Source organism: Hemitrygon akajei, chromosome 16 (genome assembly GCF_048418815.1).
Source record: "Hemitrygon akajei chromosome 16, sHemAka1.3, whole genome shotgun sequence".
Taxonomy (NCBI): Eukaryota; Metazoa; Chordata; class Chondrichthyes; order Myliobatiformes; family Dasyatidae; genus Hemitrygon; species Hemitrygon akajei.
The window spans coordinates 1,570,098-1,597,614 of record NC_133139.1 but is presented as its reverse complement, the minus strand read 5'-3'; the positions used below and the strand labels follow the sequence as shown (position 1 = coordinate 1,597,614).

General features: G+C 46.0%; 1 protein-coding gene across 5 annotated transcripts in view; it reads left to right on the top strand.

Annotated features, from left to right (window-relative positions):
- ncanb (neurocan b) overlaps positions 1–27,517 on the top strand; it is a 416,144-nt gene that overhangs the window by 70,939 nt on the left and 317,688 nt on the right. For all 5 annotated transcript variants that reach the window (XM_073068065.1, XM_073068064.1, XM_073068066.1 and 2 more), the window contains exon 3: positions 2,920–3,324. In XM_073068065.1, coding sequence (XP_072924166.1) covers positions 2,920–3,324 — 405 coding nt within the window. The remainder of the gene's footprint in view (positions 1–2,919; positions 3,325–27,517) is intronic.

Below are 27,517 nucleotides of genomic sequence, written 5' to 3'. Positions count from 1 at the left end.
TATGGCAAGAATGTCTTTCCTCAGATTAGGGGACCAAAACTGCACACAATATTCTAGGTGCGGTCTCACCAAGGCCTTGTACAACTGCAGTAGAACCTCCCTGCTCCTGTACTCAAATCCTTTTGCTATGAATGCCAACATACCATTTTCCTTTTTCACCGCCTGCTGTACCTGCATGCCCACCTTCAATGACTGGTGTACAATGACACCCAGGTCTCGTTGCATCTCCCCTTTTCCTAATCGGCCACCATTCAGATAATAATCTGTTTTCCTGTTCTTGCAACCAAAGTGGATAACCTCACATTTATCCACATTAAATTGCATCTGCCATGAATTTGCCCACTCACCTAACCTATCCAAGTCACCCTGCATCCTCTTAGCATCCTCCTCACAGCTAACACTGCCGCCCAGCTTCGTGTCATCCGCAAACTTGGAGATGCTGCATTTAATTCCCTCGTCTAAATCATTAACATATATTGTAAACAACTGGGGTCCCAGCACTGAGCCTTGTGGTACCCCACTAGTTACTGCCTGCCATTCTGAAAAGGTCCCGTTTACTCCCACTCTTTGCTTCCTGTCTGCCAACCAATTCTCTATCCACATCAATACCATACCCCCAATACCGTGTGCTTTAAGTTTGCACACTAATCTGCTGTGTGGGATCTTGTCAAAAGCCTTTTGAATATCTAAATATACCACATCCACTGGCTCTCCCCTATCTACTCTACTAGTTACATCTTCAAAAAATTCTATAAGATTCGTCAGACATGAGTTTCCTTTCACAAATCCATGCTGACTTTGTCCGATGATTTCACCTCTTTCCAAATGTGCTGTTATCACATCTTTGATAACCGACTCTAGCATTTTCCCCACCACCGATGTCAGACTAACCAGTCTATAATTCCCCGGTTTCTCTCTCCCTCCTTTTTTAAAAAGTGGGGTTACATTAGCCACCTTCCAATCCTCAGGAACGAATCCAGAATCTAAGGAGTTTTGAAAAATTATCACTAATGCCTCCACTATTTCTTGGGCTACTTCCTTAAGCACTCTGGGATGCAGACCATCTGGCCCTGGGGATTTATCTGCCTTTAATCCCTTCAATTTACCTAACACCACTTCCCTACTAACATGTATTTCCCTCAGTTCCTCCATCTCACTAGACCCTTGGTCCCTTACTATTTCTGGAAGATTATTTATGTCCTCCTTAGTGAAGACAGAACCAAAGTAGTTATTCAATTGGTCTGCCATGTCTTTGTTCCCTATGATCAATTCACCTGTTTCTGACTGTAAAGGACCTACATTTGTCTTGACCAATCTTTTTCTTTTCACGCGTGTGAAAAGAATGTGTGTCTTCAGGCTCCTGTACCTCGTTCTCAATGGTAGTGATGAGAAGAGGGCATATAATGGGTGGTGGGGGGTTGTTCATCATGGATACGACCTTGTGAAGGGTCTGTAGTGGCGAGGGTGCCATGGGAATGCCAGCTCCTTTGCTGATTGCTTCCATTGTAGGTATCTCCAATCACCATTGCTCACATACACCACTGCTCATTTCACCAACATTGGATTCGGCCTGGTATTCTATGCACTCATAGTAACTGTCATAAGCTCTAGGTGCTGGAGTAATTATTCCCAGACACAGAGCTTATACACAACATAACAATTCACTCCATGGAAGAATGAAGTTGGTATTAAAGGCAATAATTTGGCTACGTAAGTTTCCCATTAAATTGGAAATCAGTCTGACCTTTCAGTGAAACTGGTGTTTGTAACACACTAAAATGTGAGAGTGATTCTAATGAGCTGGCAGCCAGCAGCCACTGTTACTATAGTGTGGATCTTGTCCTTTATAATTGAAACCTTGCTGAATTTGCTCACCTCCTGTCCCCATGATAAGTTACCCCAGCTCCCAACAGTTCAAACTCCAGCTGGCTCCTGACCCATTGAGCCTGCCGTTCACTAACCAATCCTCACAGATTGTCCTCTTAGCCAGGTGCCACATAAGTGAAGCCTGTTAGTGAGTGCAGGAAGGCATAGAGTCACAGAGCACTACAGCCTATCTAGTCATGCTGAACTGTCATTCTGTTTAGTCCAATTGACCTGCACTTGCACCTGGACCATCCCTCTCCCATCCATGTACTTATCTGAATTTCTAACTGCTGGAATCGAACCCACATCCACCACTTTCACTGGCAGCTCGTTCCACATTCACACCACCCTTTGACTGAAGAAGCTCCCCCTCAAGTTCCCCTTAAGCATTTCACCTTTCAACCTTATCCTATGATTTCTAATTCTAGCCTCAACCAACCTCAGTGGAAAAAGCCTGCTTGCATTTAACCTATCTATACCCCTCATAATTTTGTATACCTCCATCAAATCTCCCCTCAACCTTCTACACTCCAGAAAATAAAGTCCTAACTTATTCAACCTTTCCTTGTAACTCAGATAATCTGGTCCTGGTAACATCCTTCTAAACTTTCTCTGCACTCTGTCAATCTTATTGATATCTTTCCTGTAAGTAGGTGACCAAAACTACACACAATACTCCAAATTAAACCTTAACAATGTCTTTTCAATTTTAACATTACATCTCAACTCATATCCTCCATACGTTGATTTATGGAGGTAAATGTGCCAAAAACTCTCTTTAGAACCCTACTTACCTGTAACATCACTTCCAAGGAACTGAAACACTGGGAATTGTAGAGAGGGGCAGCCCCAGGCCAGGTCCGGAAATGGTGTGCAGGAGAATCCCAGAGCCGACAGTGTAGCTTTTATAGCAAGTGTTGGCACTGCTGTTACTGTATCTGAAAAGACAAGAGAATGTTCTGGGGTACATGGGAGGGGCTGACAAGGAAGGAGCTCATGAGAGAGTGTGACAAGTTCAATTGCTCACCCTGTGTTTGTCCCTCCCTCCCCCAGCAACAGATAACAGGTACGAGAAGGCGGTGAACATAAAGAAGGTCCAACACCAGCCAGTTGTCCGGGGATTAGCTGACTCTGCCTTGCTACCCTGCATTTTCTCTGTGCTCCCCAGTTCAACCACTGACCCCTCGCTGCCCCATGACCCTCCTCGGATCAAATGGACCAAAGTGTCACTTGAAGGTGGGAACAGTAAGGAAGTTCTTATTCTGGTAGCCAAGAACAACACGGTGAAGCTGAACCCAGCCTACAAGGGCAGGGCCAGCCTGCCTGGCTATGGCCTCTTCCACTACAACGCCAGCCTGCAGATCGTTTCTCTGCGAGCAAGTGATGCGGGTGCCTATCAGTGTGAAGTGGTCGTGGGAATGGATGATGAGCAGGACACCGTGCCACTGCAGGTTATCGGTGAGTTTCTGGGGTTGAGCGGCGGTGGGAGGTGACCTCAGAATGTCTTTTCCCAGTGTCAAAATGTCTGATACCAGAGGGCTTGAGGTTAAAGTGAGAGGGGTGTTTGGATGACGATTTAGGTGCAGATTAAAAAGGTCAGGGTGCCAGAACCTGAGGCGAGGGATGGGCCAGTTTGCCTCGCTGCTCAGCTCTGTGCAGACATATTAGAGAATTTAGTACCAATCAAACACAAACCAGGCAAAGACCTTGAAGTCAGTATGATGTTGTGAGCATCACTGAGTCATGGCTGAAAGAAGGCCATAGTTAACATCAAAGGATGTACTCTGTATTGAAAGGACAGGCAGGGAGGCATAGGCAGTGGTGTGGCTCTGTACATGTTTAGAAAGAGATGACATAGGATCAGAGAATGTTGAATCTTAGTGGATGGAGTTAAGAAGCTGCAAGGGTAAAGAAAATATGATAATCATATATAGGCCTCCAAATAGTAGCCAAAATGTGGGGTTGCGACATGTAATAAGGGTAATGACACAATTGTAAGGGGAAATTTCAATATGCAAGGGGATTGGGAAAATCAGGTTGGTGTTAGATCGTGAGAGAGAAAGTATATTGAATGCCTCTGAGGTGGCTTTTCAGAGTAGCTTGTGCTTGAGCCAACTCAGGGAAAGGCTATCTTAGATTATGAGTTGTGTAATAACCCAGGTCTTTTTACAGAGCTTAATGTAAAGGAACCCTTAGGAGGCACTGATCATAATATGATTGAATTCATACTGGAATTTGAGAGGGAGAAGTGTAAGTCACATGATTCAGTATTGCAATGGAATAAAGGGAATTACAGAGGCATGAGAGAGGAGCTCGCCCAGGTGGATTGGAGGAGGATTTTGGAGGGGATGATGGCAGACCAGAGGTTGCTGAAGTTTCTTGAACAGTTTCAAGAACAGGATAGATATGTCTCACAGATGAAGTAGTTCTCAAATGGCAGGGTTATGCAACCATGGCTGATAAGAGAAGTTAAAGAATTAAAGTCTGTCCCAAGGCTTATAGGCTCATCAGGCCAGTGCTTATGCCAGTTTCCGTGGCGTGAAGCGACTGTGAATATGAGACCCCACCCCCCCGGATAGGATGCCAGTCTATCGCGAGGTTAACCCCCAGCATTTTGCCGGTACCCATTTTCAGCTGGGTGGACTGGAACGATGTGTGGTTAAGTGCCTTGCTCAAGGACACAGTACGCTTCCTCGGCTTAGGCTTGAACTCATGACTTTCAGATCACTAGTCCAATGCCTTAACCACTTGGCCACGCGCCACACATAAGGGAAGTTAAGGACTGCTTAAAAGCCAAGGAAAGGGCATATAAAGTAGCAAAAGTGAGTGGGAAGTTGGATGATTGGGAAGCTTTTAAAATCTGACAAAAGACAGCTAAAAAAGCTATAGAAAGGGAAAAGAGGGCAAACTAGCCAATAATATAAAGCAGGATACTAAAAGTTTTTTCAGTTATGTAAAGAGTAAAAAGGAGGTGAGGAGGTATTGGACCATTGGAAAATGATGCTGGTGAGGTGGTAATGGGGGACAAAGAAATGGCAGATGAACTTAATGAGTACTTTGCAACATTCTTCCCTGTGGAAGACACTAGTGGTGTGCCAGAGGTATGTGAGTGTCAGGCAGCAGAGTGAGTGCCATTACTATTACAAAAGAAAAAGTGTTAGGCAAACTCAAAGGCCTTAAGGTGGATAAGTCACCTGGACCAGATGGGTTACATCCTAGAGTACTGTGAGAGGTTGCTGAAGAGATAATGGAAGCACTTGTCATGATCTTTCAAGAATCACTTGATTTTGACATGGTCCCAGAAGACTGCAAATGTTACTCCGCCTTTTTAAAAAAGAGGAACGCAAAAGAAAGGAAATTATAGGCCAGTTAGTCTCACCTCAGTGGTTGGGAAAGTGTTGGAGTATATTTTTAAGGATGAGTTTTCGGGGTACTTGGAGTCTAATAATAAATTAAGTCAAAGTCAGCATGGTTTCTGTAAAGGGAAATCTTGCCTGACAAATCTGTTAGAGTTCTTCGAGGAAGTAACAAGCAGGGTGGACAAAGGAGACAGTGGATGTCATTTACTTAGATTTTCAGAATGCATTTGATAAGGTGCCACACATGAGGCTGCTTAACAAAATAAAATCCTATGGCGTTGCAGGAAAGATACAGGCATGGGCAGAGGAATGGCTGACAGGCAGGAGGCAGCGAGTAGGAATAAATGAGTCCTTTTCTGGTTGGCTGCCAGTGATTAGTGGTTTTTCTCAGGGGTCAGTATTGGGACTGCTTTTTTCACAATGTTTGTCAACGATTTGTAGAATGGAATTGATGCCTTTGTGGCAAAGTTGGCAGATGATATGAAGATAGGTGGAGGGGTAGGTAGTGCTGAGGAAGCAATGCGATTGCAGCAGGATTTAGACAGATTGGAAAAATGGGCAAAAATGTGGCAGATGGAATACAATGTTGGGAAATGTATGATAATGCATTTTGGTAAAAGGAACAATAGCATGGACTATTATCTAAATAGGGAGAATATTCAAACATCAGAGGTACAGAGGGATTTAGGAGTCTCATGCAAGACTCCCAGAAGGTTAATTTACAGGCTAAGTCTATGGTAAAGAAGGCAAATGCAATGTTAGCATTTATTTCAAGGGGAGTAGAATATAAAAGCAAAGAGATAATTATGAGTCTTTATAAGACATTAGTCAGGCTGCACTTTGAGTGTTGTCAGCAGTTTTGGGCCCCATATTTCAGAAAGGAAGTGTTGTCATTGGAGAGCCCAGTAGATGTTCACAAGGATAATGCTGGGAATGAAGGGGTTAACATATGAGGAGTGTTTGGCAGCTTTGGGCCTGTACTCACTAGAATTCAGAAGAATGCAGGGGTATCTCATTGAAACCTACTGAATGTTGAAAGAATTAAATAAGGTGGATATGGAGAGGATGTTTGTTATGGTGTGGGTATCCTGAACTAGAGGGCACAGCCTCAAAATTGAGGGGTTAGAACAGAGGTAAGGAGGTTTTTTTTGCCAGAGAGTATTAAATCTGTGGAATGCTCTGCCACAGACTGCGGTGGAGGCCAAGTCCGTGGGTATACTTAAAGTGGAAGTTGATAGTTTCCTGATTGGTCAGGACATCAAAGGATATGGCAAGAAGGCAACTGTATGGGGTTGAGTGGGATCTGGGATCAACCATGATGAAATAATGGAGCAGACTCAATGGGCTGAATGGCCTAATTCTGCTCCTATGTCTTACGGTCTTATGGTCTAAAACAGTGTGAAAAAAGCTAATTACTGCCTTTATTTTCTGAATTCAAGGAGAGCCATTCCACAAATCTCTGCCGATGCAAGGTTACATTTCAAATTTATACAATAAATCTAATTACACTGGGTCAGTCATGTCCAGACACTGATTCCACAATCTATACAATATGAGGACCAATACAATTGGTTCCACATTGCTCAGAGTTCCAAACAATCCATTAATCACGTTGCCTCTCAGACGATTAACATCTCTACATTGATGACATGATCTATTGTTAGGACAAGGAAGATAGACCCATCCTGTTTTTTAAATAGATAGATAGATAGATAGATAGATAGATACTTTATTCATCCTCATGGGGAAATTCAACTTTTTTCCAATGTCCCATACACTTGTTGTAGCAAAACTAATTACATACAATACTTAACTCAGTAAAAAATATGATATGCATCTAAATCACTATCTCAAAAAGCATTAATAATAGCTTTTAAAAAGTTCTTAAGTCCTGGCGGTTGAATTGTAAAGCCTAATGGCATTGGGGAGTATTGACCTCTTCATCCTGTCTGAGGAGCATTGCATCGATAGTAACCTGTCGCTGAAACTGCTTCTCTGTCTCTGGATGGTGCTATGTAGAGGATGTTCAGAGTTTTCCATAATTGACCGTAGCCTACTCAGCGCCCTTCGCTCAGCTACCGATGTTAAACTCTCCAGTACTTTGCCCACGACAGAGCCCGCCTTCCTTACCAGCTTATTAAGACGTGAGGCGTCCCTCTTCTTAATGCTTCCTCCCCAACACGCCACTACAAAGAAGAGGGCGCTCTCCACAACTGACCTATAGAACATCTTCAGCATCTCACTACAGACATTGAATGACGCCAACCTTCTAAGGAAGTACAGTCGCCTCTCTGCCTTCCTGCACAAGGCATCTGTGTTGGCAGTCCAGTCTAGCTTCTCGTCTAACTGTACTCCCAGATACTTGTAGGTCTTAACCTGCTCCACACATTCTCCATTAATGACCACTGGCTCCATATGAGGCCTAGATCTCCTAAAGTCCACCACCATCTCCTTGGTCTTGGTGATATTGAGACGCAGGCAGTTTGAGTTGCACCATATCACAAAGTCCTGTATCAGTTTCCTATACTCCTCCTCTTGTCCATTCCTGACACACCCCACTATGGCCGTGTCATCAGCGAACTTCTGCACATGGCAGGACTCCGAGTTATATTGGAAGTCTGATGTGTACAGGGTGAACAGGACCGGAGAGAGTACGGTTCCCTGCGGCGCTCCTGTGCTGCTGACCACCGTGTCAGACCTACAGTCTCCCAACCGCACATACTGAGGTCTATCTGTCAAGTAGTCCACTATCCAATCCACCATGTGAGAGTCTACTCCCATCTCCGTTAGTTTGTGCCTTAAGATCTTGGGCTGGATGGTGTTAAAGGCACTAGAGAAGTCAAGGAATGTAATCCTCACAGCACAACTGACCCCATCTAGGTGAGAGAGTGATTTGTGCAGCAAATACGTGATAGCATCCTCCACTCCCACCTTCTCCTTATACGCAAACTGAAGAGGATCCTGGGCGTGCCTGGTTTGTGGCCTCAGATTCTGTATTATCAGCCGCTCCATGGTCTTCATCACGTGCGACGTCAAGGCAACAGGTCTGAAGTCATTCAACTCCTTTGGTTGTGGTTTCTTCGGTACCGGGACAATACAGGATGTTTTCCACTGTCTGGGTACTCTTCTCTGCTCCAGGCTCATGTTGAAGATGCGCTGTAGTGGTTCTCCCAGCTCAGTCGCACAGGCCCTCAGTAATCGTGGGGAAACTCCATCTGGTCCAGCCGCCTTGCTGGTACAGATCTTCCTCAGTTGACCTTCCACCTGTGCAGCCGTAATCCTGGGCGTGGGCAAGGTCTCATGTGAGTGGCTATTTTCCTGTGAGGGAAGTAAGCCTGGTGTGGATTTCTGCGGTGAGGATGAGATTGAGCTGTCGAACCTGTTGAAGAAGTTGTTCAGCTGGTTCGCTTTCTCCACATCTCCATTTATGTTCGCCCCCCGCTTTGCACCGCATCCGGTGATGATCTTCATCCCATCCCACACCTCCTTCATGCTTTTTTTCTGCAGCTTTTGTTCTAGCTTCCTCCTATACTGCTCCTTTGCCCCCCTTATCTGTACTCTGAGTTCCTTCTGAACTCTTTTAAGCTCCAACCAATCACCATCTTTAAAGGCCCTCTTCTTCTGGTTTAGGAGGCCTTTGATGTGACTAGTGATCCAGGGCTTATTATCCTCTCCCCATGAGTCTGCCAACCACCCCACCAGACCTCAAACTTAACCCATTTCTTCTACAGTCCCCTCCTTTTAGATCACTAGGTCAACCCTACTCCTTATTGTCCAGATATGGGGGTTCATAATCTGGGGGCGGGGGCTGCATGTTTAAGCAAGCATCTTCATTTTTCATCTTCCCTTCTGAAGATAACTCGCAGTTGCACGCTGCCATGTACTTTCCCCTGGACTTTCACAGCAATCCTTGTCACCTGGATCCTGTGTTAGGGCCCTTTCCACCCAGGAGAAAGAGAGTCTTGAGTGTCTTTACATGGTCTCCAGGTTTAAAAGGATGAGTGTTTCCTTCCCCCGGCTGAGGTAAGGCAGCAGCTACCTGTCCGCAGTTTGCTCTTATTGCTTCACCAAGGGCTTTAATAATTTCTATGGTTTTCTCATCGGTCCAGACCAGGCACGTCTATACACTTGTCAAAGGGGCCGAGTCCCTGCTGGCATCAGCTTTCCCATTAACACCTCGAAGGGAGTAACAGACACAAAATGCTGGTGGAACACAGCAGGCCAGGCAGCATCTATAGGAAGAAGTACAGTCGACATTTCGGGCCGAGACCCTTCGTCAGGACTGAAGGAAATAGTTTAGTTGACCGGCTGACCTGATTTTATTAGAGTGCATAATGCTATGGGAAGAGCCTCTGGCCATTTCAGTCCCGTTTCCTGACATACCTTAGCCAATGTATCTTTTAATACTCCATTCATTCTACTGGTCCCGAGGACTGGAGCTGATATGGAAGGTGATATTCCCAAGTAAATCCTAACCCCTGACCCAATTCCTTAATTAATTTACCTATAAAATGTGTCCCTCTCTCACTGTTAAATGTGTATGAAACCCCAAATCTGCAAATAATTTCCTTTATTAATGTTGTAACCACAGTTTGAGTATCATCTTTTCTAGTGGGAGTTGACCCACCCATTTGGAGAAGATGCCCACTACTACTAATGGGTATTTATAACCCCATTGGCTGGCACATGCACACAGTTTATCTGTAATTTGGCAAATAGTGCCTCCCGTGGGTGACAAATGGACAAATTTAGCAGGTGACTTACCCTACTGTTTCTCTGGCAAATCTCACAGCTTCGCACAACCTGTCCTGCAATGACTGTTAACCCTGGTGCAAACAATTGTTGTTGTGTTTGATGTGTAATCCGCCCCCCCTTTCCTACATGACCCTTCCCAGGTACTAGTCGAACAAGGGCGCCTAGGAGATTCCTGGGACACACATGGCGATTATCCGGATGTCTCCACACCCCCTCACGGTCCATAAAACACTGCTTTCCTTCCAAGTCCCTTCTCCTTTTCCGGGTCCGTCTTGGGCGGAAATTAAATCTCGCAAGTTTGGGGTAGGGGTTACAGGGGTACATGGTACCTGCATACGTACCAGCTTAGCTTTTCCCGCACCAGCGGCCGCATCAGCAGCAGGATCTCCTTTAGTTATGGGGTCTGAGGCATTAGTGTGAGCTTCGCACGTAATGACAGCAATTTGGTCTGGCAACTGCACTGCTTGTAGCAGATTTTTAATGAGATATTCACGCTGGATGGGTTTACCCACGAACATAATGAACCCTCGATTTTGCCAAAGTCACCCAAAATCATGTACCACCCTAAGGCATACCTAGAGTCTGTTTAGATGTTTACTGGGTATCCTTTGGCTAAAATGTAGGTTCATGTTGGAGCAAAAAGCTCAGCTGGCCAAGAAGACGGCCCTTGGGGAAGGTTCCTACCAGAGTCACTATTGCATAGGCTGCCGGTATGGTGTGGTCATTAGGCTTGCAAGAGGAGCCGTCCATAAAGTGTATTAAATCGGGGTTATCAAGGGGTACAGTAGGTCATGTCATGAGGACGTAACTGTCATGGGGTTCTGAGGACTCCATCATACAGATCAGCGTAGCCGGGTTGAGTGCGGGTGCTCTTTTAGAAGTTAAATTCGACTTGTTAAGTAACACGACTTCATTTCTCGTCGTAGCAGTTGAGTTGAGGAGCAGCGTTACAGCATGAGGTGTCAGTACCGGACGAGGTACTGCTCTAGTATTAACGGGGCAGCCCTTTCGAACATTACTGCTGACGCTGCCACCGCCCTTAAACATCCTGGCATTCCTCTAACCACTGGAGACCATAGGGTGGAATACGCCACTGGTCTTCCTAAGCCACCATGTTCTTGGGTTAATATTGCACTTGCGAAACCCTCCTTTTCATTCACATATATCTGGCATGGTCTGCTGTAATCGGGCCTATACTGGGGCACCTTTTAGTAACTCGTAAGCCTGTTGCATATCCTCAGTCCATTATATGGTATCAGGTGCAGCCTGGGCTGCTGCATCTCGGAGGGCAGCGTCATAGTTTCGGAATTCAGGTAGTCAATGTCGACAGCCATTCGTCATTCCCGGGAAAGTCTTCATCTGTTTTGTTTTGGTAGCAGGTCTGGGAGCCTGCACAATGGCAGTCACATGCTCCGTCCCTAATTGACGGATTCTCTTGTGCAGTGCATACCCTAGATATGTTATTGTAAGTTGGCAGAGTTGTAATTTTGACAGGGAGTCTGACTGTCCTCAGGCGGCCAAATGATTCAGTAATGGCACGGAGTCTTCTCTACAGTCAGCCAGTGTCTGAGAGGTCAACACTAACTCATCTGCATGTTGTAAAATCATGATGTCTCCGGGCAATACATCCGGACTTCCTGATATAGCCCTGCAGTAATTTTGTCCACGTGTATTGCTGTCTATTATATGTAAAAAAGAACAGATGCTGACTGTTCTCATGCAGTCTTATTGAGAAAAAGGCAGATTACCAATCACCGTATACCTACAGGACTCCGAAGGGATAGAGGCCAATATCACATTGGTGTCTGGAACCACCGGTGAAATGAGCTGCACTACCTGATTTACAGCCCACAAATCCTGAACAAACCGCCACTCATCCGGTCTTCCTGGCTTGGGGATGGATAATTTCAGCGTATTGCAAGGGCTTTGAGTTAGTCGCAGAACGCCTTGTTGCATTAGCGTCCCTAAAGCGGGTTCAATACCGCTGACGGTCCTTGGAGATAGACGATACAGTACTGCCTGATGGAGGGTAGTCGGGCGTTTGATTAAAGAGTGACCTGATGGTGAGCTACGGATCTCACTAATCCTACATGATTCTTATGCTGTGTCCACAATACGGGATCCACCCTGCGAAAATCTTGTGGATTGCTCAATTGGGGTGCAGGAGGGGGCTCTGTCTATGGAATTCACAGTTACAACTGTTACCCCTGTATCTGGTCCATAGTAAGTCACCTCTCTTTGGTTAGGTGGTGATCTGTATTACCACACCCGTCTCTCCATAGTTCCCAAATCTTTAGGCTTAAAAGGGGGTTTCACACCAGTGGGACATGGGGCAATGAACATGTGCCCCCGAGGAAAAGTTCCTCCTGTTATCAGCTGAATCTCAGCTGCTATTCACTCAAAATTTACCCTACCCAATAAGAATATTAGCCCCCTCTTGCCTTTATGTTGATTTGCTCGGCTTCTATAATTGTATTTGAGATCTAAATCCCGGAAGGCTGCAGGACAATATAGTGCAGTAACTACTTTACAAGTTCCAATTAAATTGTCCAGAAATCCCCTTGCTTTAATGTCAGCTTCAATTTGCTGCCATAGCCAATTTCCCCAGGGATTTTCCCCAATGTGCCAGCTATAGAGAGCAGCTGGGTCCCCTTATTGTTCGGTTTTTGTAGCATTGTACCGTGGAGCTCAGCTAGTCTGTTTTCAGGGATTTCAAGATACAATTCTTTGGAGATGCAATGAATAACGGTATTTAATTTACAGCGTGCTTAGCGTCCAAGCAAATTAACAGGTGAGTTCTCAGCTATAATCAACGTTTCTATAATCAAATTGTTCTCTATTGTTATTTCAACTGGCTCCAGCAGGGTTCTATCAGAGGAACTCTGACTATGCCTAATAATTTACACTTTTGAATACTTTTACTGCCTTTAGGTAATACAACAGAAAGGTGTATGGACAATACTTTAGCGTCGGAATCGATCAGGACTTGTAGTCTCCTATTAACTATCAATATGTTTAATATGGGGTTCTTTGGGAGGGCGGTTCTTGAGAGCCTGATCATTGCTGCCTGTATCACCCACCCTTTGTGTCCACCTATTGTTGGTTAAAGGTGTTACGATTAAAGGGCCCATGCATGGTAAAGCAGGTTTCTCTCAATTTCCCCTCTTGTCTTTATCAGGGTCTCTTCTCTTTACATTCGATCTGGCCAGAATCCTTTCTTCCAACACTGCCTGCATACATCCTGTGCTTCGGCCTCTCTCTCAACTCATCTCCTCTTCTTTGTTGCACCACCGTTCCTTTTCTTCCTGATTTGTAAATAGCCCATTCCTATCCATGTTAATGAGGAATGTTATGGCATCCTCCCAATTTTTGTTTTGCCATTCCAGATCGGTCAATTAAAAAAAAAATTGGAGACAATTTATAAATCTTTGCACTGCCAGTGGGTCGTTTCCTGCCGGGGGTATCCCTGCGCTAGATTCCCAAGTATCTTTAAACAGGCAATAACATCAGTAAGTCTTCCCTTCTGCTGACATCTAGGTATTCCTCCAAAGTCACTGTGTTGCCTGATTCCTGCAAGAATGGCATATTTTACTCTGTTCAGCCAATCATTCATTCCGTCAGTACGACTCCCATCACCATTCCCCTCCATTGAGAAATCCCGTTCGAACTCCTGGCAAGGAAGTTCCAGGATACCTTAAGCAATGCCTCGACATCTCCAGGAAATGAATTAAAATTCGGCAAGTCTGGACCAGCCAATTATGGAAGGCTAATACGAGGAAATCTGCAGATGCTGGAAATTCAAACAACAACACACACAAAATGCTGGTAGAACACAGCAGGCCAGGCAGGAAGGTTATTAGTTTGCAGAATGGCTTGGAGGCTTCGCTAATCGTGTTGCGTATCTCAGCCGGGGCCCAGGGTTTAAGTATCCGGACTTCCCCTACCATTCGGAGAGGAGCCTGGAGCAGAGAGTCTAAGCTATTCGCCCCCCCCTCCGGCTCGCCTCCCACGTGTTTGTGATTTTGTCACGGGTCCGTCTCTTGACCCGGTCTGTGAATCTGGTTCTACCCCATTCGTCCCGGGGTCGTGTTATCCCGATTCCCGCTCCCCCATGGAACCGCCGGTTCCCTCGGCTTGGCCCCAATTTACCCGCATGTTTGTGATCTTGTCGCAGGTCCGTCTATTGACCCGGACTGTGAATCTGGTTCCACCCTATCAGTCCCGGGGTCGTGTTATCCCGATCCCCGCTCCCCTATGGAACCGGCTAATGTCGCCGCTGCTGTGGGCTGAATCTCTCTTTAGATCAAAGGATCCGCATGAAGCCAATGTCCACAACTCCACCCATAGAGATCCCTTGAAGTTACAGATACCTGCTCAACACACTGGAGGAACTCAGCAGGTCGAGCAGCATCCGTGGAAACGAGCAGTCAACGTTTAGGGCCGAGACCCTTCGTCAGGACTGAAGAGGGAGGGGGCAGGGGCCCTTTAAAGAAGGTGGGAAGGAGAAGGCTGGTAGGTGCCAGGTGAAAAAACAGTAAGAGGAAAGATCAATGGGTGGGGGAGAGGAAGCAAGGAGGGGATAGGCAGGAAAGGTGAAGAAGGAATGTAAGGAGAAAGCACAATGGATAGTAGAAGGAGGCAGAACCATGAGGGAGGTGATAGGCAGCTGGAGGAGGAGGCAGAGGGAAACTGGGATGGGGGGAAGGGAATTATCGGAAGTTGGAGAATATAAAGCTCATGCCAAGAGGCTGGAAACTACCCAGATGGCATATGAGGTGTTGCTCCTCCAGTCCGAGTTTGGCCTCATCATTGCAGTAGAGGAGGCCATGTATGGACATATCCGAATGGGAGTGAAACAGAGCTGAAGCGGGAGATCCTGTCTGTTGTGGCGGACGGAGCGGAGGTGCTCGACAAAGCAGTCCCTCAATCTGCGTCGGGTCTCACCGATGTAGAGGAGGCCGCGCCGTATGCAACAGATGACTCTTGCTATCTCTCGTTCCCAACCACACCTTGTGTATGGTCGACTCCGAGGGAACCAATGGGTCCCCTAAAAGCTGTTTCGTCTTTCTGTATTTTTCAATCATCTTTCGCGTGTTATTGTTCATGGGTGCTGTCGTTAGGGGATCAGCAGGCCGAGTCCTGGCGTGCAGTGTTGATCCAGAAGTCCTTCCAGGTGAGTCGACACTTCACCTGTGAGTCGGCTGGGGTGATATACTGCGTCCGGTGCGGCCTTCCATATATTGGTGAGACCCGACGCAGACTGGGAGACCGTTTCGCTGAACACCTACTCCCTGTCCGCCAGAGAAAGCAGGATCTCCCAATGGCCACACATTTTAATTCCACGTCCCATTCCCATTCTGATATGTCTATCCATGGCCTCCTCTACTGTCAAGATGAAGCCACACTCAGGTTGGAGGAACAACACTTTATATTCCGGCTGGGTACCTTCCAACCTGACGGTATGAACATTGATTTCTCTCACTTCCGTTAATGCCCCTCCTCCCCTTCTTACCCCATCTCTGATTTATTTATTACCCCCTTTTTTCTTTTCTCTCTCTGGCCCTCTTACAATCACTCCTTGCCCGTTCTCCATCTCCCTCTGGTGCTCCCCACCCCCTTTTTTATCTCCCTAGGCCTCCCGTCCCATGATCCTTTCCCTTCTCCAGCTGTGTATCCCTTTTGCCAATCAATTTTCCAGCTCTTAGCTTCATCCCTTCCCCTTCTGTCTTTTATCATTTGGGATTTCCCCCTCCCCCTCCCACTTTCATATCTCTTACTATCTCTTCTTTCAGTTAGTCCTGACGAAGGGTCTCGGCTCGAAACGTTGACTGTACTTCTCCCTGTAGATGCTGCCTGGCCTACTGTGTTCCACCAGCATTTTGTGTGTGTTGCTTGATTTTCCGTTTCTCTTTCTGGGGTTTATCGTTCCCGTTATCCATTTAACCTCCCTGTTAATTGTTCTCTACAAAGGACTTAAGACATACCGAGAGTGTACACACTCAAAAACATACAATCTTATACTCGATATATTCCCCTTACCCTTTTCCATTGGCCAATGGGGCAGGTTCTAATCTCGAGGGTTTAATTGGCTTCATTTTAATACCGTCTTTTAATCAGAGTTCCCAAAGCCCGTCTTGCTCTTAGTCCGAATTCAGGGGTGGTCACCTGCTGGTATGCGGCAGCTCCGCTCCATAACCTGGCCTTGACTTTTATCTTTCAAACAACTCTCACGTTTGAGTATCCTGGTCCGAGTTTAACAATAAGCAAGTTTCTCGGATGGGTTCGCTGGGTTCCCTATGATACGGAATTCCATCCTCGTCGTAGATAGTCAGAAAAGTTTGTGCCAATCAAACACAAGGTAGGCAACAACTTCAAAGCTAGTTAACGCCTTTATTTCGTGAATTCATGGGTGACCGCCCCGCACGCCTCTGTCAACGCGTTTACAATTTAAATTTATACAGTAAATCTAATCACATCAGGTCAGCCGGTCTCCAGGCACTGTTTCCGCAATTTATACATTAGCAACAATACAATTGGTTTCACATCGCTCAGAGTTCCAAACAATCGTTAATCACGTTGCCTCTCAGATGATTAGCACCTGTACAATCGGTTCCTCATTGATCATATGATTTATTGTTAGTTAGTTCATAGAAAACCCGTTCTGTTTTTTTTATCATGCTCTCCCTATGATTCTGCCAACCCTCCTAATCCTCAGATTTAAGCCCTTTCTTCCACAGACTGCGGACTCCAGTCCAGGCATTTCGTGTTTGCGCCCTTTATTAGTTTTTCTCATTGGTCATTGGCTGTTCAGCCGTTTTCTCTTTTTTAAATGTTTTTATTTTTGGGTTTCTTTGTTTCGTGGCTACCTGTTAAGGGACGAATCTTAATGTTGTATAAATGTATACGTGCTTTGACAGTCAATGTGCAGTACTTTGAACTTTGAATTATGGAGAGCCAACACAACCAATTGGTCAGTTAAAAACTATTCCCAAACTGACTTTCACTGATTGGTCATTGTTTCTAACATTCTTGGGTAAACAATTTAAACAGCGTATTTTGGGGTTTGGGAGGTGGGTGGGGTCATGGCTGTGGGTTCCTCCTCCAGAGCTGAGATTTTTGTAATGAAGAAAGGATAAGCTTGTGTTCTGGCTTTGTCCTCCCTCCAGGCCTCTGGTCTCAGCAGTAGTTCTAGGTGAGCGAAGACAACAAAGAGGAAAGTTCAAGGAGATATGCTGGTGGGTGCCTGGGGTGGTGGCAGAGGCAGGCACGAGTTTAAATCAACACATACAAACAAGCTGGATGAACTCGGCAGGTCGGTCAGCATCTGTTGAAATGAGCAGTCAACATTTCGGGCTGAGACCCTTTGTCAGGACTGAAGGAGGGGGCAGGGGCCCCATAAAGAAGGTGGGGGGAGGGTGGGGTGAGGGCCAAAGTGTGGGAAATGGAGGAGATGCGGGTGAGGGCATCGTTGATGATGGCAGAAGGGAAACCACGGTTCTTAAAGAAAGAAGACATTTGGGATGTCCTGGAACTGACAGCCTCATTCTGGGAACAGATGCGGTGGAGACGGAGGAACTGGGAATAGGGAATAGCATTTTTACATTTGGCAGGGTGTGAGGAGGTATAATCAAGGTAGTTAAGGGAGTCAGTGGGTTTATAGAAGATGTCAGTGGACAGTCTATCTCCAGAGATAGAGACCCAGAGATCGAGAAAGGGGAGAGAAGTGTCCGAGATGGATCAAGTGAATTTGAGGGCTGGGTGAAAGTTAGAGGCAAAGTCGATGAAATTGACGAGCTCAGCATGGGTGCAGGAAGCAGCACCAATGTGGTTGTCAATGTAGTGGAGGAAAAGTTGGGGAGCAGTACCAGTATAGATTTGGAACATAGACTGTTCCACATAACCCACGAAGAGGCAGGCATAGCTGGGGCCCATGCGAGTGCCCATAGCTACACCCTTGGTCTGAAGAAAGTGGGAAGAGCCGAAAGAGAAGTTATTAAGTGTGAGTACCAGTTCCGCCAACCGGAGGAGTGTGGTGGTGTGGGGGAACTGGTGAGGTCTATTGTCAAGAAAGTAGCGGAGGGCTTTGAGGCCTTCTTGATGGGGAATTGAAGTGTATAAGGAGAGAGTTTAAAGGCTGTTAGATAGAGAATGGAGGTTTAGGGTCTAGATGTCATTGGTATGATTAGTCAGAACAACACCATGAGCTAAGGAACGTGTTCCTGTGCTTTACTGTTCTATTTCTACTGAACAAGAGAGCCTGTATTTCATTAACACCCCTCACATCCCGCGTCTCATGGCCAAGTGACGGTATCGTCAGGAGACCCAATGAACTCCCAAACCCTCGGCATCTCAAACTGATTCAATGGTGTAGGTTAACTACTAACCAGAACACGAGGATGAGCACTTTAGATGTCCCTCGTGGAGCAGCAAAGCTTTCACACCCACAATGTTTCAGTGTCTCACCTGTTGAGGACCTCTGACAGTTCAGAGACGTGATGATGGAACTGTTGTCATGTTGTACAGTATCACCTGAGCGGGATTGGTTAACAACATCGTGTTTGTGCTGATAGGACACGGTCAGTGATGTTGGAGTGGGGAATGCCTGGGTCAGCATAGGCAGAATATTGATTCTCTCTGTATACCGTTTGTATTTTGTTGTGAGGAGGAGCCCACAGCCAAGATCCCACCCTGAAAGCGTCCTATCCGCCTTCCAAACCTAATACCCACCCACACTAGAGGATAGTCTTTTACCCTAGGTTCAAACAGCTGATCCTATTGTGAATGGGGGTCCAGGCACAGCTTTGCCTGCCTTCATCAGAGGACAATGAGATACAGGAGCAGAGTTAGGCCATTCTGCCCATCTGCTCATGACTGATTTATTTTCCAACACCATTCTCCCATCTTCTCCCCATAACCTTTAACCCCCCATCAATCAAGAACCTATCAATGTCTGCCTTACACACACCCCATGATTAGGCTTTGACAGTACTCTATGGCATCTGATCCCCTGTGGCTGAAAAATTCCTTAACATTCTTGTTCTATAGGGATGTCTGTCTCTTCTGAGGTTGTGGCTCTGGTTTTAGATTCCCCCACTATGGGAAACATCCTTTTCATGCCCAATCTATCTAGACCTTTCAATATTCAAAAAATTTCTCTGTCTCCCCCCCCCCCCATCTCTCCCCATCCCTCTGCCTCCCCATCTCCTCCTCCCTCAAGCTCCCCACCTCTCTGTCTATACCCACTTCCCTCTGGCCAACCTACTCCCTCCATCCCAAAGGATGGCTGCTGTTCTGATATGGCTGTGAAACAGGTTTCTGTAAGTGTGAAATAGATCACAAACATTCCCAAAACCACATGCTGTGGAGATTGATAACCTAAAGGGTTAAATTATTCTCTGGTAACCATGGTAACCAGTAACAGCAACCTGTCACAAGGATCTGGTCCACTTTTATGTAGAGAATGAGTGTTTTGAGTAAAAATTAGGGGAGATGATAGGGAGGGGGAGGGTCTGAAATGTGCCCCTGGGTGTATGATGCCCCCACAGGCATAGTTGTACTTTTCACTGCCCTCTGTGTCAGGAGTAGTGGTGAAATACAATCTCTCCACGGTCTGCACACATTGTGACCTGACTAGTAATAAGCTCAATCTTGCAGCTCTACGAGGTTTAACCCATGCGTGATTAACAGGACAATGGCAGCAACCTGTGCATGTGTTACATGCGGAGAGATGGGAACAAACACTTAGAACACACGCCTGGCTTACGCACACACCAGCCTGTAAATGCGCTGGCCTCTGAGCAATGTGGTTTGCCCATGCCCTGGTCTGCACATACTTCAGCCTGAGTACATCCAGGCATTAATGCAGTTTATCCACATCTATTACTGCCCACGTACAACCCCTCTATGCTTTGTATTGACTGCAGTATTGAGTTACTATTTGTATACAATTCTGTCTGCGTATACCATTGTTTGTGTACAGTGCTGTCTGATAACAGTAATATCAGCAACTTACATTGTCTGTGTCTATATCATTACGCCAGATTGACAAATGTCCGGTCTGTGTATCACACTGGCTACATCTATCTGGTCCAAGTATCAAACAGTCTGCGGAATGTCTGGTCTGTGTATCACATGGCCTACAACGTCTGGTCCATATATTACACTGCCAGTGTACTGGCTGGTCTGTGTACCACACTGCCTGCGTACTGCCCGGTCTGTGTATCACACTGCCTGTGAATAGTCCAGTCTGTGTATCACACTGCCTGTGAATAGTCCAGTCTGTGTATCCCACTCTCAGTGAAATGTCTGGTCCATGTATCACACTGCCTGTGAAATATCTGGCTGTTCTGTGTATGATACTGACGTGTATCACATGGTCTGTGAAAAGTCCAATCTGTGTATCAGGCGGTCTGTGGAATGCCTGGTCTTAGTATCACACTGTCTGTGAAATGCCCGGTCTGTGTATCACACGGTCTGTGAAAGGACCAGTCTGTGTATCACATGGTTTGTGAAAGGTCTGGTCTATGTATTACACGGTATGTAAAATGTCCGATCTGTGTATCATATGGTCTATGAAATGTCCAGTCTGTATCACACGGTCTGTGAAATGTCTGGTCCATGTATGACACTGTCGGTTAAATATCCGGTGTCTGTATGGCACTGTCAGTGAAATGCCTGGTCTCTGTATCACATGTTCTGTGGAATTTACAGTCTGAATATCGCACTGTCTGTGAAATGTTGTTGACCAGTGGTGTGCCTCTGGAATTTGTTCTGGGACCCCTTCTCTTCATGTTTTTTATAAATGTCCTTGATGAGGAAATGGTGGAATGGGTTAGTAAGTTTGCTGATGACACAAAGGTTGGGGGTGTTGTGGATAAGGTGGAGGGCTGTCAGAGGTTACAGTGGGACATTGATAGGATGCAAAATTGAGCTGAGAATTGGCAGCTGGAGTTCAACCCAGATAGGTGACCCGACGCAGACTGGGAGACCGTTTCGCTGAACACTTACGCTCGGTCCGGCAGAGAAAGCAGGATCTCCCAATGGCCACACATTTTAATTCCACGTCCCATTCCCATTCTGATATGTCTATCCATAGCCTCTTCTACTGTTAAGATGAAGCCACACTCAGGTTGGAGGAACAACACCTTATATACTGGCTGGGTAGCCTCCAACCTGATGGCATGAACATTGACTTCTCTAACTTCCGTTAATGCCCCTCCTCCCCTTCTTACCCCATCCCTGACATATTTAGTTGTTTGTTTTTTTTTCTCTCTCTCTGCCCATCACTCTGCCTGTTCTTCATCTCCCTCTGGTGCTCCCCTCCCCCTTTCTTTCTCCCGAGGCCTCCCATCCCATGATCCTTTCCCTTCTCCAGCTCTGTATCACTTTCGCCAATCACCTTTCCAACTCTTAGCTTCATCCCACCCCCTCCGGTCTTCTCCTATCATTTCGCATTTCCCCCTCCCCCCACTATTTTCAAATCTCTTAGTATCTTTCCTTTCAGTTAGTCCTGACGAAGGGTCTCGGCCCAAAACGTCGACAGTGCTTCTCCCTATAGATGCTGCCTGACCTGCTGCGTTGCACCAGCATTTTGTGTGTGTTGTTTAAGTGTGAGGTGGTTCATTTTGGTAGCTCACAAATGATGGCAGAAAATCATATTAATGGTAAGACTTTTGGCAGTGTGGAGGATCAGAGGGATCTTAGGGGTTCGAGTCCACAGGACCCTTAAAGCAGCTGTGCAGGTTGACCATGTGGTTAAGAAGGCATACGGTGCATTGACCTTCTCCAACACAGGATTGAGCTCAAGCGTCAAGAGGTAAATGTTACTTGTATAGGATCCTGGTCAGAGCCCATTTGGAGTACTGTGCTCAGTTCTGGTCACTGCACTATAAGATGATGAGAGGCATTGATCATGTGGATAGTCAGAGGCTTTTCCCCAGGGCTGAAATGGCTGCCACAAGAGGACACAGGTTTAAGGTGCTTGGAAGTAGGTACAGAGGAGATGTCAGGGGTAAGTTTTTTACGCAGAGAGTGGTGAGTGCATGGAATGGGCTGCCAGCGATGGTGGTGGAGGCGGATACAATGGGGTCTTTTAAGAGACGCGTTGATAAGTACATGGAGCCTGAAAAATAGTAGGTTATGGGTAACACTGTGTAGCACACTGTCTGAGAAACGTCCAGTCTGTGCATCATGCTGTCTGTGAATTGTCCAGTCTGTGTATCACACAGTCTTTCAAATATCTGGCATGTGTAAAGCACTGACTGTGAAATGTTTGCTTTATGTATCACACTGTCTGTGAAATGTCCGGTGTGTGTATCACACTGAGAATGTTCTGGTGTCGGTATCACACTGCCTATCAAACGTGCACTCTGTGCATCGCACTGCCTGTGAAATGTCTGGTCCGTTTATCACACTGCCTGTGAAATGGATGGATTGTGTACCTCACTGTAAGTGAAATGTCTGGTCTGCTTACCATACTGTCTGTGAAATGTCTGGTCTGTTTATCACACTGCCTGTGAAATGTCTGGTCTGTTTATCACACTGCCTATGAAATGTCTGGTCCGTTTATCACACTGCCTGTGAAATGTCTGGTCCATTTATCACACTGCCTGTGAAATGGATGGATTGTGTACCTCACTGTAAGTGAAATGTTTGGTCTGCTTACCATACTGTCTGTGAAATGTCTGGACTGTGTATCACATTGTCTGTGAAATATCCGGTTGATGTATGACACTTCCTGTGAAATGTCCGGTGTGTGTATCACACTGTCTGTGAAATATCTTGTCTGTGTATTACACTATCTGTGAAATGTCCTGTTCATCACACTAACTGTGAAATGACTGGACTGTGGTTCACACTGTCTGTGAAATGTCTTGTCTGTGTACCACACGGTCTGTGAAAAGTCTGGTCCATAAAGCACACTGTGTGTGATATGTCCATTCTGTGTATCACACTGTCTCTGAAATGTCCAGACTGTGTATCACAGAAGTCTGTGAAATGTCCGGTATGTGTATCGTACTGTCTGTGAAATGTCCAGACTGTGTTTCAGACTGTGAAATATTGGGTCTGTGTATCAGATTGTTTGTGAAATGTCCGGTTCATGTGTCACACTGTCTCTGAAATAACCAGTCTGTTTATCCCACTGCCTGGAAATGTCTGGTCCATGTATCACAGTGTCTGTGAAATGGTTGGACTGTGTATCATACTTTCTGTGCAATGTCTGGACTGAGTGTCACATTGCCTGTGAAATGTCTGGTCTGTTTATCCCACTGCCTGTGAAATGTCCCATCCGCGATTCAGTGTCTGTGAAATGTCCGGTCTGTTAGTCACACTTTTTGTGAAATGACTGGTCTGTGTATCACACTGGCTCTGAAATGTCCTGTCCATATATCATACTGCCTGCGAACTGTCCGTCTCGTGTATCATACTGTCTGTGGCATGTCCGGACTTTGAATCACCTTGTTTGTGAAATGTCCAATCCGTGTGTCACACTGTCTGTGAAAACTCCAGTGTATGCAGCATCACACTGTCTGTGAAATGTCTGGTCCCTTTGTCACAGGGTTTGTGAAATGTCTGGTCCGTAAATCTCACTCTCTGTGAAATGTTGGTGACCAGTGAGGTGCCTCAGGGATATGTTCTGGGAATCTTTCTCTTTGTGATTTTTATAAATGTCCTGGATGAGGAAGTGGCGGAATATGCTAGTAAATTTGCTGATGACCCAAAGGTTGGGGAAGCCGGTCTGTGTATCATACTGTCTGTGAAATGTCCGTTCTGTCAATCACACTGTCTGTAAAATGTTGGTGACCAGTGATGTGTCTCAGGGATCTGTTCTAGGACCCCTTCTCTTTGTGATTTTTATAAATGTCCTGGATGAGGAAGTGGAGGAATGGGTTAGTAAATTTACTGATGATCCAAAGGTTGGGGGTGTTGTAAATAGTGTGGAGGGCTGTCAGAGGTTACAGCGGGGCATTGATAGGATGCAAAACTGGGCTGAGATGTCGCAGATGGAGTTCAACCCAGATAAGTGTCAAGTGGTTCATTTTGGTAGGACAAATATGATGGCAGAATATCATATTAATTGTAAGTCTCTTGACAGTGTGGAGGATCGGAGGGATCTTGGGGTCCAAGCCCACAGGACAGAGGCTTTTTCCCTGTGCTGAAATGACTAACATGAGAGGGCACAGTTTTAAGGTGCACTATATGTGAAATGTCCGGTCTGTGTATCACACTGTCTGTGAAGTGTCAGTCTGTATATCACAATGACTGTGAAATGTCCAGCCTGTGTATCACAGTGTCTGAGAAATGCCTGGTCTGTGTTTCACACTGTCTGTGAAATAACTAGTCTGTGTATCACACTGTTTGTGAAGTGTCTGGTCTGTGTATCACACTGGCTCTGAATTGTCCAGTCTGTATCTTACACTGCCTGCGAAATGTCTGTTCCATGTATTGCACTGTCTGTGTTATGTCCTGTTTGTAAATGTCCTTGTTTATGAAATGTCCAGTCCGTGTGTCACACTGTCTGTGAAAACACCTGTCTGTGTATCACACTGTCGGTGAAATGTCTACACTGTGAATCAGATCCTTTGTGAAATGTCCAGTACGTGTATCACACTGTCTGTGAAATGTCTGGTCTGTTTATTCCACTGTCTGTGAAATGTCTGATCTGTGTATCACATTGTCAGTGAAATATCCTGTTCATGTCTCACACTGTCAGTAAATTGTCCGGTCTGTGTATCAGACTGCATGTGAACTGTCCAACCTGTGTAACACACTGTCTGGATATGTCTGTTCCGTGTATCGCACTGTCTGTGTTATGTCCAGTTTGTGAATAACCTTGTTTGTGAAATGTCCAGTCCATGTGTCACACTGTCTGTGAAATATCAGGTCTGTATCATTCAGTCTGTGAAATGTCTGCTCCATTGATCACACTGTGAAATGTCTGGTCAATGTATCAAATTGCCTGCTCAATGTCTGGTCTGCGTATCACACTGTCTGTGAAATGTCCAGGCCGTGTATCACACAGTCTGTCAAATGTCCGGTCAGTATATCACACTGCTTGCAAGATATCTGGTCCATGTGTCACACAGGCTATGAAATGTGTGCTGTGTGTGTCACACAGTCTTAGAAATATCTGGTCTGCATATCACACTATATGTGAAATGTCCGGTCTGTGTATCACACTGTCAGTAAAATATCTCAACTGTGTATCATACTGTCTCTGAAAAGTCAAGCCTGTGTATCACCCTGTCCATGGAATGTCTTCCTCTGAAATGTCTGGTCTGTGTATCGCACTGGCTGTGATATTACACTGAATCTGAAATGTCCAGCCTACATTTCACACTGTCTCTGAAATGTCCAGTCTGTGCCTCACTCTGTCTCTGTAATGTTCAGTTTGTGTATCACACTGCCTGTGAATTGTCCAGTCTGTATATTACCCTGTCCGTGGAATATCCAGTCTGTGAAATGTCCAATCTTTGTATCACACTATCTGTGAGCGTCCTGTCCGTGTATCACACTGCCTGTGAAGAGTCTGGTCTCTGTATCACCCTGTTTATGAAATGTCCAGTCTGTAGGTGTGGGAGTAGGTAGGAGGTGGAAAAGGTAAAGGGCTGAACAGAGAATCTGACAGGAAAGGAGAGTGGTTCTTAGGAGAAGGGAAAGGGAGGTGACAGGAGGGGAAGGGAGGTGAGAGTAAGAGAAGAGGTGATTGGGGAGCCAGTATGGGGAATGGAAGAAGTTATGAGAAATTACTTCAAGTTAGAGAAATCAATATTTATGCACTTAGTGTGAGTTACTTTGCCTATTGATTGTTGATTGTGTTGTTTTAACATCCGTGTGATCAATTGCTTTTGTTTTCCAGGTGTGCATGGTGATCATAGTTCATATTTCTGGCCAAGACCTTCACCTGAAGGGTCTCAGCTTAAAACGTTGACTGTACGCTTTTCTGTAGATGCCGCCTGGCTTGATGAGTTCCTCTAGCATTTTGTGTGTGTTGCTTGGATTTCCAGCATCTGCAGATTTTCTATTGTTTGTGCCTGGTGATCACCTATTATCGATTACTAATTGGGCCCATCTGTGCTGGGTGTGCCTGGTTCTGCTCCAGGCATGTCCTGTGGTCACTGGGCCAGTGGGATCACTGGCCTTGGAAGGTTGGTAGGTGTAGGATAGGCTAGCCATGGAATTGTGGACAGCACATTACTCCTCCTTCAGATAGGGTGGTAGATTGTTTAGTAGTCAGGGCATCAAAGGTTACAGCGAAAAGGCTGGTGATGGGTTTGAGAGGGATAATTCATCAGCCATAATGGAATGGTGGAGCAAACCTGATGGGCCGAATGGCCCAATTCTGCTCCTATGTCTTTTAGTCTTGTGTTCCACACTTCCTCATGGATGCCCGGCTTTGACCTGTCACATAAAATCTTTTCCATCCCATGTGATGTGACGAAGGTTGTGTAGAGAGAAATTGTGCAGTCATCATAGACTGATATGTCTACGACAGGTGGAGCATAAAGAGCGAAGTCAGTTGGTAACCCCCCCCCGATGTTGGTTCACACGACCTGTTACAGACCTGATTTGGCAGAATGTTCTTCACCACTTGCCCAGCTTGGCTGACGCCTGAGAGGAGGCGGCGTTGACTGGGCTGTTGATGGGCCAAAAGGTCCACTCCCTACTCTGCTTCTGCCAAAGGGTTTCATCATCTTTGGTTCATTTCCAGTTCTGTTTCCCATCTCCAGGAAGACAGTGAGTCAGCCAACAGCCATTCATCAATCTCACTTGGGAACAGTGAACTGGACTGCACTGAATACAGACATGTTGTGGGAACGGTGAAAGCCTTGTTTACCCCCTCAGCACTGGTGCCCGGCTGAGCTGAGGCTGGATCAGTTCCAGTGGACACTGTGTTTTTGTGTGGGGACCAGAAATTCAGGGTCCAACTGCCCATGTAGACAGAATTGATGTTTGTGTGTCTATGCATGTGAACCTGTGTACACCACTGTGTGTGGAAATGTATGTACATGTCTTGGGGACAGGAACATTTATTATGGTTCTGCAGTTGACCATGCTGCTGGTGGTTCCTGTCCAGTGAAGTAGAGAACTTGTGATGCAAACCCAGCAGGACTGTGACAGGAGGAGGGTGGATGGGGTGGGTATTCCACTAAACCTCTCACCTGGTGGATGAACAACAGCAGCTGTGATGGGGTGGGCCACAGATGTGCAGTCACGAGGTGTGAGTGGACGTTTCTGTTCTGTTGTTCAGTAATGGGTATAGTAACCCAGCAACAAGGTTGGGCGCCCTGGTCTCAGGATCACTGGGGAGTGCTTTAGCTTAACACTGTCCTGGTGGGGGGAAAGTCTACATTTGGTAAGACCATTACTGGGACAGAAATGGTGGAGATCTGGTTCATCTGTGTCTTCCCTCTTCACCACAACAGCTCATGTGTTGTGTGTCTGTGTTTCTGTTTATTTGGTTTTCGCACATGATCCAGCTATTGCCTGTGTTTACGCAGGGTTTGATAAGGACTGGTTGATGAGTATGGGAGGAT